The 12622-nt window shown below is 38.4% G+C and overlaps 2 protein-coding genes across 3 annotated transcripts in view; one reads left to right on the top strand and one right to left on the bottom strand.

The window, feature by feature from the left end:
- Window positions 1-1740: 1740 nt before the first annotated feature.
- Window positions 1741-5920, top strand: LOC135100527 (serine protease nudel-like). The gene is made up of 5 exons (XM_064003501.1): window positions 1741-1985; window positions 3531-4242; window positions 4466-4567; window positions 4903-5091; window positions 5781-5920. The coding sequence occupies exons 1-5, from the start codon at window positions 1962-1964 to the stop codon at window positions 5918-5920; spliced, it is 1167 nt and encodes a 388-aa protein (XP_063859571.1). The 5' UTR covers window positions 1741-1961.
- Window positions 5695-12622, bottom strand: part of LOC135100526 (uncharacterized) — a 29782-nt gene continuing 22854 nt past the window's right edge. The window contains exon 18 of one of the 2 annotated variants that reach the window (XM_064003499.1): window positions 5695-7486. In XM_064003499.1, coding sequence (XP_063859569.1) covers window positions 7404-7486 — 83 coding nt within the window. In that variant the 3' untranslated portion in view covers window positions 5695-7403. Of the gene's footprint in view, window positions 7487-12050; window positions 12608-12622 lie in introns of those variants that run through there. The other variant, XM_064003500.1, reaches the window with a different exon arrangement.

The raw sequence follows: 12622 nt of genomic DNA, 5'->3' as shown, positions 1-12622 counted from the left end.
CACACTAAGCTCCTCTGAATCTGCATCTCACATTTTATTCTGTCTCGTATGTTAACCTCTTCCCTTACGCCTTCCTATTAAGTCTCCTTGCCTGCGTGCATTTTATCGCATTTTCCTTACCTTTCCTTTCTCTCATATTTCAGCCAGGAATATCTTTATTTAAATGGTTCCCTTCCTCCTCCTCCTCCTCCTCCTCCTCCTCCTCCTCCTCCTTCTCCTTCCTTCCTTTGGGTCTTTCTCCACCTCACCTCACCTCTCACCACGACACAAGAGCTCTGGAAGGGAAGCATAACCGAGGCTTTCACGCAGCCAATAGATTGAGGGATTCAGCTCTTTGTTATGTAAAGTCGTGTGTCGGGGGCAGGGAGGAGGAGCGGGCTGCTTGTGTATATTTGTCTTAACGGGGAATCTATGCTCGCCGAGTAATCACCTCAAATTTACGGTATCTTCTCTGAGATTTAGGTATCGTAGCCAAGGTAAAATTACGTGTCCTCCACTGGTTTGTAGTTTTGTACCAATCACGATACAGATACAGATACTAGGCATTACTACATTATCTGTTCACCTTTCTTTGTATTTCTACCGTTAAGTGAAGCGGCCGCACATCGCTTACTTCAGCGTCACGAGCTTTTCTTTCTCTCATTGGTATTCATCGACGCTTCATTGAAACAAGTGAGATAAAGTTCGTATTGAAGAGAACTGACTAAGTGGAAACTAACTTCGGCATTAGCCACTGATGATTGGCTCGAGTTCCGTTTAACACCCAACATGGATCCGAGGTGTAAGAGGAAATTATACTCTGCCAGCAAGACGTTTATCCCGCCATTGTCATGCTCATTATGCCATTTCCTCCTCCGTGGGCTGCGAGTAAGGCGGGTATTGGGCGAGACCGGCAGGCTGAATAACTAACGTCTCATCGCCGCCTCGTGACCTTCCTCTCCTCCTCCCTTCCCGCGTCCCTGCGTCTTAATCTCCGCCGACAACAACTTTAGGCCACGGTGCCGCCAAGTTAGTCTGAAACCCCTCGAGAGCTAATATGCCGAAGGACCGCGATATCTCATTCGAATAATTAAGCCCCAGGCGCCATCACACGTAGCCCCATTAATAATTCATGACTAGGAGCTAATATTACAGGCACGCTCAGCCCTCCCCTTACCAGTGTATGGCGCCCTCCACACACCCCTTCAGATCCTGGCTACATTGTTCTCGCCGCGGGGCATCTCAGCACACGTATTTACCAGTGTTATTTAGTTCCTTTGTGCAAGGGCGCTGCCACCAGGCATTAAAAGGTTTCGCTTGTGTTAAGGCGTGCACACACTGGCATTTCTCCGTGTGAAGCTCAACTGGCTGTTTTAAGTGGCTTGAATGCTTAGGGCTGATACAAGAAGACAAACAAATATACAAGTGCACTGATTGTTTGACGTTCTGTTTTGTGTTGAATATACGTGTTTTGTATACAGAATTTCTTACTTCTCTATACATTTTTTTTTTTTTTTTGTACAAACTGTAATTGTTTATTTCGTTCATTCCGCATAGTATGAGTAAGTATAATAGTTGCAGTATTAATGTTTGATAAGTTGAAACCGGTGATAAACATTAGAACCAAACATATCACCACGTCTCATAAATAATGGTACCATTATATCATCGTGTCTTAGGAGTAAGGAGTCAAGAATTTTTGAGAGGCGGGTAAGAAGAGGTGGGTGGGAAAACTTGGATTGGTAGAAAGGGCAATGCAGCCTGAGGGAGAGAGCGCCTATTAGTTGATAAGAGAAAAATGGACAAGGCAAGATGCAGAATTAAGAAATTATACAGTGTTCCTTAGTAAGTATTTGTCATGCTAACCATGTTTTGTTTTTTTTTGTTTTCCAGGGAGCAGTGTGGTTGAGGGGGAGTTTAGGATTACGAATCAGAATTTCTGGCCCGGCCTCGAGGATCCCACGTCAGAGGAGTACCGAACCATGGCCCAGTCTATCGAGAACGAGGTGAGTGTGTGTGTGTGTGTGTGTGTGTGTGTGAATACGGGCCACACATTTACTACTTGTAGACGTATTTGTTGGTTATGTTGGATACAAGTATATTATCCCGCTTCTGCGCGACAAAATTCAGCTCAATTTACATGTTATTAAAAAAAATAAGTAAACAAATAAAGCTTAGGGATAAATACAATGAGAAATAGACAGTCACTTACCAAAATGCTTAAAAGCCTTCTTCCCGCAGTTATTGGTTTGGCAAAGCCTTCCATTCTTTATAAGATACAACTCTCCCTTTAAATGTCAGAATCACCAGCCAGGAAGGCGATGCATACTCGACACGCACGTCTTGGGCACCACTGATTGGTCACGTGACCCGCTCACCCCTTGTTACCACAGCAGTGATACCAACTACAGATTTCAACATCAACTAACTAGTCAACAATATATATATATATATATATATATATATATATATATATATATATATATATATATATATATATATATATATATATATATATATATATATATATACACGTCAGATTATAGGTGAAGTTCTCAACATTTTCGTCTAGAATGGACTTCAAAATCCCTTAGTTACTCTCATATTACATTCACGTTCGCTAATCAAGCATTACAGTAAAATCCCTCTTATCCGGCATCAACGGGACCGCCGACATGCTGGATACTTGAATATTGCTGGATACTTGAATAGAAGTGAAATTATGTCCACAATCACCACCCTACACTCACGCATCTTACCATAACAAAGATCAGCTGATCTTAATCAGCAGCTGATCTGATCAGCTGCTTAAGTGTAAGCACAACACGCTTCCTCTTTTCTACAACTTTAGGCATGATGAAGGCGTCAGGCGATAAACAGTGCACACGCGGGACTGAGTCACTGAGTAAACACAGTGCAGTGGGCTGCGGATGGCGCAAAGCAGTGCGCTCTGGTGGCCAATGGACAAAGTATGCCTCGTGCGAGAATTTTAATCGATTTTATGAGTACACATTGATTTTTTATTGATTTTAAGGCTCGGGGAAAAATGTGCCGGATACTTGAAGCTGCCGGATACTCGAATGCCGGATAAGAGGGATTTTACTGTACTATAACATAGGCCTCAACTTAAATTTTCAAATTAGTAAAATAAACAGATTAGATATTATGAAAATAACTTTATCCCATTCATATATAGACAATGAATATTATTTCTGAGCCTTTTTTTTTTTTATTTGTGACCAACACAGTGGAGAGATAAGCGGTAAAATAATGAACTGAATGAGTCTAAATCTAAACTAAGCTAATTAATCTAACCTCAGATGAATTCATTACTGTTATTTTAATATTATCTAACAGAATATATATATATATATATATATATATATATATATATATATATATATATATATATATATATATATATATATATATATATATATATATATATACACACACAAAATAGAAGTTAAATGCCTCATTTTAACTACCATACTGTCTACTACTGTGGATACATTGGTTTTGTTTGCTCACAGTTTTTCTTCCTCTTTCAGCTGGACATGTTATTTCAAGCATCAGTTTGGGCTCATGAATACAACCACAGTCAAGTCATATCCTTGTCAGAAGGCTCCCTACTGGTTCGGGCCCAGCTGGTGCTCAATACAGCTGACGTGGCTGCTGCTCAGAAGTTAGGCACAGTTTTCCTCCGAGGGCTCCACAACCGTCATGGGCATGAATGGTTGGGGCAATACTCTGTTGATATAACGTCCATTAGGTTCACTGAGGTGTTAGTGGACACCTTACCTTCGTCCAGCACCCCACCACCAACCACTACTACCACCACCAGCACAACTGCTGGTGGCATGCAGGAGTCTTCCACAGTGGTCATGGAGGCTTCTCATCATCTAGCAAACCTCAATGTTGGGTGGGGAGATTGGAGTCCATGGTCTTCCTGCTCCCCATGCTCCCCACAGTATGACCAGATCAGAACCCGGGAATGTCGGCTGGATGCAGGTCAAGGCTTGTTGGTGAACAGCATTGAGCCCTGCCTGCCATCAGGCCTGACTGGACATGGCTCAAGAGGAGACATGGAGACTCGACCATGCCAATGCCACCACACCACTGGTACCTCCACATCTTCCACCACCACAACCACCACCACCAGCTCAACTACAACCACTACCACCTCCACCACCACAAGCACCTCAAAACCATGGAGGGAAGAGCAGCCACAGAAAGAAGAGAGAGTGGATGAAGTTGTCAATGGTGAATATTGCTTTTTCAGAATGTTCATTTAATATCTCTAAAATATTTCATGAACAGTGTATCAAGTTTCAGTTAATTTTCTTATATTAGTAAAATGTTAGCAGAATATATAAGTATTTTATGATATTAAAACAACATAACAATCTAATTGAAACATTAATTTGATTCTTAGTTGTCCTCTTTTTTCATACATACAAGTGCAATAAAAATGTATACCCCACAGAGCGGCTGTGTGACTCATGCTTGCCTGGGGAGGTGTGTGTTGGACTACAGGGAGAGCTATACCCTACATGTCGGCCTGCACGGGACTCAGGGGACAGGACTGGTAAGCACATTGCACACTTTGATTTTCTTTCTAGATACTACTACATGTATAAAGAGGCAAGCTGAGTAATTTTATGCACTCCTAACCACACACTTTTGCCAGGTTGGAAGGATAGTGCCACTGCATTCTGTGTATGTTGTTGAAGGTTTTAAGAGGGACTGATCTCTAGGAATGAGGACTCTTTCCACTGTATTTTCATTCATATAGTGAGCAATGGCATCTTATTTTAGCCACCATCTTTAAGTGGAATCTCAACCTGGTAGGCAGAGAAGAGATACATATAGGTTTAAAAGTTAAGAGATATACTTTTAAAATTAAAACCCTTATGTTTCTAGGTTGCGGAGGGCTCTGTGCACTTGACACTGAAGTGTGCCAAGCTCTTGGGTCCAGGGCCTTCCAGTGCCACAGTGCCTCTCTCTGTCTACATGATGAGTGGCGGTGTGCTGATGGACTGTGCATCCCTTTCATCAAGCGGTGTGATGGACACATGAACTGCTATGATCAGAGTGATGAGCAGCACTGCAGTAAGTGTTAACTGAAAGAGTTACATAATTTTACTGAATTACAACAATTGTGGTATTACTGACAAAGGTGAAAGAGTGATGAAGGCTGTGATTAACAGCTTTTTGAGGAAAATATTATCAATGCAAGAAACCATTTGAGTGTAGATATTAAAGGAGAAAAAGCAACAAACTTATTATAGTTTATCACAAGTTATATGCATACTGTTATCATCAGAACCCCAACGTGAACAGAACAATGAATGTATTCAGACTGAAGAAAGCTAAACATATTAAAAAAAAAATACCAAGACGTGGTTAATTTTTAAGAAGCAGAAGTGTCATGCTGAACCACACCATATTACACAAGGATACTCTGTCCTCATGTCAGTCCCCTCATCTCCAGCTCATCCCCACCTGCCATCTTTAACATTTTAAAATCCTTAACCAGTCTTCCAGTGATGGCTGCAGTAGGTAGTAGCATAATTCAAGATCTTCAAACATACTTGCATCATACACAGTGTTTTATATACTCATATATTATCATATTTCACCCAGGCTCTGTATCTAAAGCTTCTTAAGGAAAACATTTTAATCTAAGAATCACAACCAGAAAGAAACAGCAAGTACCTTCAGCCATATATTTTACATTTATTAAAGTGAAGTAATACACAAGAGAGATAGCTGAGTCAATTAATTACATTCTCCTTCAGGTTGTGGTCCAGATAAGTTCCAGTGTGGCAACAATACTTCATGTCTCCCTGTAACCTCAAAGTGTGATGGCAAAATGGATTGTTGGGATGGCTCAGATGAAGCCAACTGCACCACCTGTAAGTCTCATCCAGGAGATTGATTAACTTTACAATGAGTAATATGCACTGCGTTTGTGAACAAGCACAGGTATACACACTTTAGAGCTTCATTTGATACCTGCAAACCAAGTTACAGAACTACCAATGATAACTTTTCTTTGAAAATGATTTGCCTGAATAGGCTCTACACTCATCCTGGTTCTTGCTTACATCCAAAAGCTATTTTGATGTATTACTCATTCCTCTTGCTGCCACGTAAATATCACAGTATTTCTGCCTCACCTCACGTTACTGTCAAAAATACCACATTTCCGTATGCACTGTAGAAACCAGAAAAAGACAGCGTACCTGTGTACGCCCTCTAACACTTCCTCTGTTTACTCCCTTTGAAAAATAAAATGGTGATAGTTTGTAGAAAATATTGAATATATGCTTTACACAGACAAAAAAAAGAATATACATGTGACAACTCTGTAAAAGCAGAGATGAATAATCACACTCAGGCATACCCAATGCAGATGCAGAGAACAAAGAGATTCGCTACCCCTCGGACTTAAACCCTCGATCCTCCCACATGCCTCCTGACCTTTCTATTGCAATGTCTGCAGCAAATCCTAACTCCCTTAGCCCTACTAGATGGTGTAATTTGATTTGTATTTCATTTCAAATTAACTGCAAGATTAGTATAATTACAAATTGGAAAGAGTTTATGCATGTGTTTGCAGTGTTTGTTGGACTATTGCTCATGCATGCTGTGATACTGCATGATTTTTTCCTATTTTATTTTTTTGCATGGACTTGGGTTGATGTTGATGGTTCACCATGGCTACAGCAAAAGAAGGTAAGGCTTTTTCTCTTGCACGGTAGAGCCTTTTTTTTATGTTTAGCTAATTTTCAACAAATAAGAATGAGGATTTATGTGTTATTTTGCACTGCAGATGTAATAATTTTTATTTTTCCCTGTTACTAACATCTACCTGCTTTGAACCACCCATTAAGCAGGAAGTAGACAGCCAGTTTTGTAATGGGAAAAGATTTCAAGTAGTGTGTGAATTTTCAAGAATAAAGTGACACAGCAACATTGAGCTAACTGAAAACCTCACTTTTAAACTGTGCACTTGCCAAACTTTTTTTTTTCTTTTTTACATTAAATGTTGCTCAAACTTTGTAACTGTAATGAAATGTTATCAGAATACAGTGGTCCTTATGAAAATAACAATCTACATGATACAAAATCATGTGCCTTCTGGCTCTTCTGTTATTTAATGGTGTACACTGCAATGCAGCCTTGAAATTGGGAAAGAAATTGGCTTCTGCTTACCTGTTGTTTTTTTTTCACCCATCTTTTTCCTTTTCCCTTTCCCGCACACATCCACTCAACAGCGGATCTCAGTTCTCAGTGTCTGACGGTACCTGTGTGTGTTTTCAGTGTGCCCCAACCCTGACACTCAGTTTACTTGCCGCAGCAGTCAGTGTATCCCCCAGTACCAATTCTGCGACGGGTTGGCGGATTGCAGGGATGGGTCAGATGAACCCTTCGGTTGCTCTGGACGGTGCCAATCCAACGAGTATCAATGCCGGTGAGTGATGATCCATCTCATGGTTAACTATGGCAAACAGAGAACAGCTGTATTCATCATACAAATTAACTGACTCCTTCATGGTATTTTCATAACTACCATACATGATATTAATTTTAAATCTTTTTAAATACATATTATTGATATACTTATAGCTCATATATTGATTTTAACCATCAGGTTAAGTAACATCACTATTGTTGTCAATCACATTAACACTCATAAATGATGTTTTAATGATAAGCATTTTTATGTAACTACATATCTAAGTGTTGTTCTCAATGAGAAGAGGTACTTTTATTGAGACATGGTGCATCCAAGTAGAGTATCAATATGAATTGTGACCTAAAAAAATATGTTACCCAGTTTTGACCTTTATAAGTATGTATTTACATACATGTACATTAACTCAAAAAAAAAAAAAATCTGCCATGTCAGTGGGAAAAGAAGCACAGCTGTCTAAAAAGAGAAGTCGTGATCAAACATGACATTTATTTATGTTATAGGAACAGGAGATGCATCCCAGCTGCCCTCGTCTGTGATGGTCGGGACTCGTGTGGCGACAACAGTGATGAACAGAACTGCAATTGGACTTTCATCTCTCTCCCACCGGGAAAGGGAGCTTCTCTCTTGAATACGACTACTTCTAGTGCTTGGAGAGGGCTCAGTCCAGGGAATACTTCTGTAGGATTACAAGAGCAGAGCACAACAAGAACTGACTATATACAGCTCTTTCATCTTAAGGGCAGAAATAATTCAAAGTCAGTTAATGTTGGTGCTTCTTCTTTGGATCCAAAAGATCCAAATAACACATCTGTTTTGTACTTAACAGAACAGAGTGAAGACATTCATCCAACCCAGTCTCAAGTTGCCAGTGATACTAGGACAGAGAGTGATACAGTGGAGATGAATAGACATGGTGTAGATGACAGACCACAGACTGTGACCCAGAAATCAGTTGCTCCTGTCCCAGTCAGGGACTGGAGACGAACTTTGCAAGTCATGCCAAGAATGGAGGATTTTTTAAGTACTTGGCCAAAGTCAAAACCAGTCTCCATTCGTGATCCTGTGTCTAGAACTTCTTACTCAATGATCCATGAAGAAAATAGCCAGTTTGATGATTCAGACAGTGCAGTCAGCAATATGGATATGCAGGGTAATAGAAGAACCTCTCTTGGATACAGAATAAATAATCCAGTTAACCAAGAGCATGGCTAATTATACTATATTATCAATCTGAGGATGAAAAAGGTGGTGTGTGTGTGTGTGTGTGTGTGTGTGTGTGTGTGTGTGTGTGTGTGTGTGTGTGTGTGTGTGTGTGTGTGTGTGTGTGTGTGTGTGTGTGTTTCATCCATTTTGTAATGGACAGTTTTATATACCAAGTGAAAATGGATGTATATTCAAATTGTCAAAGTCAATTGCTATTTTAGTATATTGGTGTTATGAGATGGAGAAATATATTGCATCACAATGTTGACATATTGATGTTGTGAGAGGAGTCCTTTTTGTATATCTAGTTGAGAAATACCAAAGATTGTATGTATATTTTGTCCTGTCTAGGACCATATGATGTTATCTAGTCTGTATGAAACTGTACTTATCATGTATTAGTTGAGAGCCTTGGTTAAGGTTGCTGTGCTATATATGAGAGAAGGAAAAAACTCTCTCAGCAAGTTTCCTCATATTGCAGTGATAATGCCAGAAATGATGGCTGAGATTTCTCAGCTCTTTCAAAACTGGCACAGGGGGCATGTTCCTTGCTGTAACAAGTCCATGCACCTTATTGCAGGCCCATTCTCCCTACCATTCAGAACACTGTGAATATGCTTGTTATACTTTGCTCTCCCACCACTAACACAGAACTGAAGGTTTTACTTTTGATCATATCTCTTGTTTTATGAGAGTTTTGGGGATTTGGATTTTGGACACAGTAATGAAAAAAAATTACCTTTATTTCTTGTGACATACATTGTTGAAAAGCTATTAACATCACTTAAAAGATGTAACAAGAAAAGAAAGAAACATTTTTGTCAGTGATGTCCTGATATCCATCAGTCAAGGCTCATAAACCTTGCACCCAGGGCTGATTCAGGACATTGTGCCTTCTTAGAAGAAAATATTTAAAAAATCAGGCTTAAAGACCAAATTAATTTTCTTTTTCAAAAATTACAAATAGATTATGTTGTTTACTGCAATACTTTAAAAGTCAAATAAACTATTTTAACAAATTTCAATGAATTCAGAAATTATATTTAACATACATTTGCATCCACTGCATCAAGCCTCATGATCTCTTATGATTTATTTTATTTTATTGCATTATCATTCCTATCTTTACATATGAAGCAAACACAGGTCCTCATCATTAACAGGCAGATTTTACTGTGACTATTTTAAATTATACAAAATCACAATCTTAAGATATCTGAACAGGTTTGAGTTAACATGTCTGGTACATCTGGAGGCACAAATTGTCATTTCTAAGAATGGTAAATCATGTCTGTAAGCTGCACCAGTCTTCATCTGTGGACATATCCTCATTCTTTGGACAAATTCTTTATTCTACATAAGTTTTGCTACCAAGTTAGAGGGCTTATTTCTGCTGCTACAGTTGTTTTGTCCATTGCAGTGACTCTCACATGGACTGTCACAGGTAAAAATTCACCTAGGATGAACTTCACATACGCCTAAGAATTTATTTCCATCCAGTGCAGTATGCATATACCTATCATTTGCTAAAACTCCAACTTTCTGCTAAACAAAATTAGAATGTGCAATGCATTATTTTACGTAAAGCAATATAATCTTCAGTACCACAATTTAGCTTCATAAGTAGTGCACTTCTCGTTCAACTTTTTGTTCACATATACAGTTTGTATTTGTAGTCTTATTGTTTATTCCAGTGCTTCATATGATACATTATACTGCAAATAAAGCTGAAAATGCCTTTGTGTGGTTCTACATGCTGAATGAAAAGCATTCACTAGTCCATATTTTTGCCTAGGTAGATAAAATAACTTTTGTATACTTATTCCATAAATAAACATATAGCAAAATTATCACTTCCTAGTGGATACCTTTTTTTTCTTTTCTTTTCTTTTCTTTTCCTTTTGGTCAATATACTATGCTTACATTATTGGCTGTCATGTTGAGGTCTCAGTAAGTGATAATTCATGTGACCTCACCAATGCTTTGCCATTGGCAAATATATCATCTATCCCACAGCCATCCTACAAGTCATTATTTTGCTTGATCTTAGTCCACATGTAAATATGGCTGCATACAGTAATGAAAAATATTGTATTTTTAAGCTTATGTGATATATTTATGTTGTACTACATTTTGAAGTATAAAAGTTTTGTAATAAATAATAAACACAAATCACATGATGAGTATTAATAACAATCTAAGTCTACAAAAGTCTGATGTTTTAATAGAGGGGACGTCATTCAAAAAGCTGTACTTAAAATGCAGCAAAACACTCCAGATATAAAGACCTCTTAAGATTATAATACATTTGCATAAACAATTACTATTTTAAAACAGATGCAACAACATACAAATCAAATACTATAATAGGTAATTCTATGTCAGAAAGGTGATTGATAAGGATGAAGTAATAGTTGTGTGTGTGTGTGTGTGTGTGTGTGTGTAGGTACTTTTCTATAATAGATCAAAAAGAAAAAAAATGTAAGTCATCACAAAATAGAAAAAAAAAGAAAGATGGAGAAACTGCATTATAACACTGATATACACATACTCTATGGCACAAATTAGCAGACATATGTGGTGAGGGCCAATGGATGCTAAAGCTAGTGAAAAGCTTTTACAGAATCATTATGGTATGTGTCAGAAATTTAGCAAATAGGAAGAGGATTATTTTCAATCAAAGGATAGTCTTTCACAGGAATTTGCAATGATGACAAGGCTATTTCCTCTCCACATTAATGGAAAAACATGAATGCTATGATTATAAACAAGCGGTAAGTGTGATGCACTGTATATCAGAAGAGAAAATGGATTGTGAAGTACAGAAAGGTAAGTATAATGCACTGTATACTGGAAAAGAGAGGTAAAGGTATGTATATTGGAAACTAAAAATGGGTAGTAAATTTGTTATATTTGCAGCACTTAGATAGCAATACTGATTTCATCCACACATCCAACAAAATAAAATTTGAGGCTAAAGAAATTTCCTCATTTGCTCATCCCTATTCTATCTACTGGTATCTGCAAAATGTACATTACTAAATGACTCACCTTATAAAACAACCTGAGTTCTATAAAAGGCCTCACAGTAATGACAACCAGATAAGATTTTTTTTTTTTTTTTCAATGAACTGACATTCCTCACTATGCTTTCACTGTATTGAGATCCAACGAGAGAGAGAGAGAGAGAGAGAGAGAGAGAGAGAGAGAGAGAGAGAGAGAGAGAGAGAGAGAGAGAGAGAGAGAGAGAGAGAGAGAGAGAGAGAGAGAGAGAGAGAGAGAGAGAGAGAGAGAGAGAGAGAGAGAGAGAGAGAGAGAGAGAGAGAGAGAGAGAGAGAGAGAGAGAGAGAGAGAGAGAGAGAGAGAGAGAGAGAGAGAGAGAGAGAGAGAGAGAGAGAGAGAGAGAGAGAGAGAGAGAGAGAGAGAGAGAGAGAGAGAGAGTTGTATGATACAAATATTGTCTTACAAGTATTCATCAAAAAAATTATAAATTTAACCTACAGTTTAGCCATTCTCCACTTTATGATGTGCATTTTCCTTGGAGTGGCAAAATTTAGTAGCTTATTTGGAATGAGATTTGAAGGTAGAAATACTCTTTGCTCATTTGCTCTACTGTCAACAGTTACTGAGAGCAGTTCATCCAGGCAAGATGCAGATCTTCACACTTCCTGTCCACACCTTTATACTATCAAAAGATGACTGACAAAGAGGACACTGTGCATTTAAGTCCCAAGGAAATGCAAAAGCCAGGTGTAGCATGGTGAGACTAAATCAAACTGTACAAATGTAGAAATTCTTCTTTAATTTATTCCACTCATTGCACTAAGGATCAGTTGGTCAATATTCATTTAATCCGATCCTTCCATATAAATCCAGGTTTTTGAGACCTGAATTTCTGACACTTAACTGTTTAGATGTTTAAAATGCCATAGCTCATACCTGACCAAAAGAGAA

This window comes from Scylla paramamosain, chromosome 5, assembly GCF_035594125.1.
Source record: "Scylla paramamosain isolate STU-SP2022 chromosome 5, ASM3559412v1, whole genome shotgun sequence".
Classification (NCBI taxonomy): domain Eukaryota; kingdom Metazoa; phylum Arthropoda; class Malacostraca; order Decapoda; family Portunidae; genus Scylla; species Scylla paramamosain.
Note: the sequence above shows the minus strand (reverse complement) of the source record. Positions and strands in the feature narration are given on the sequence as shown.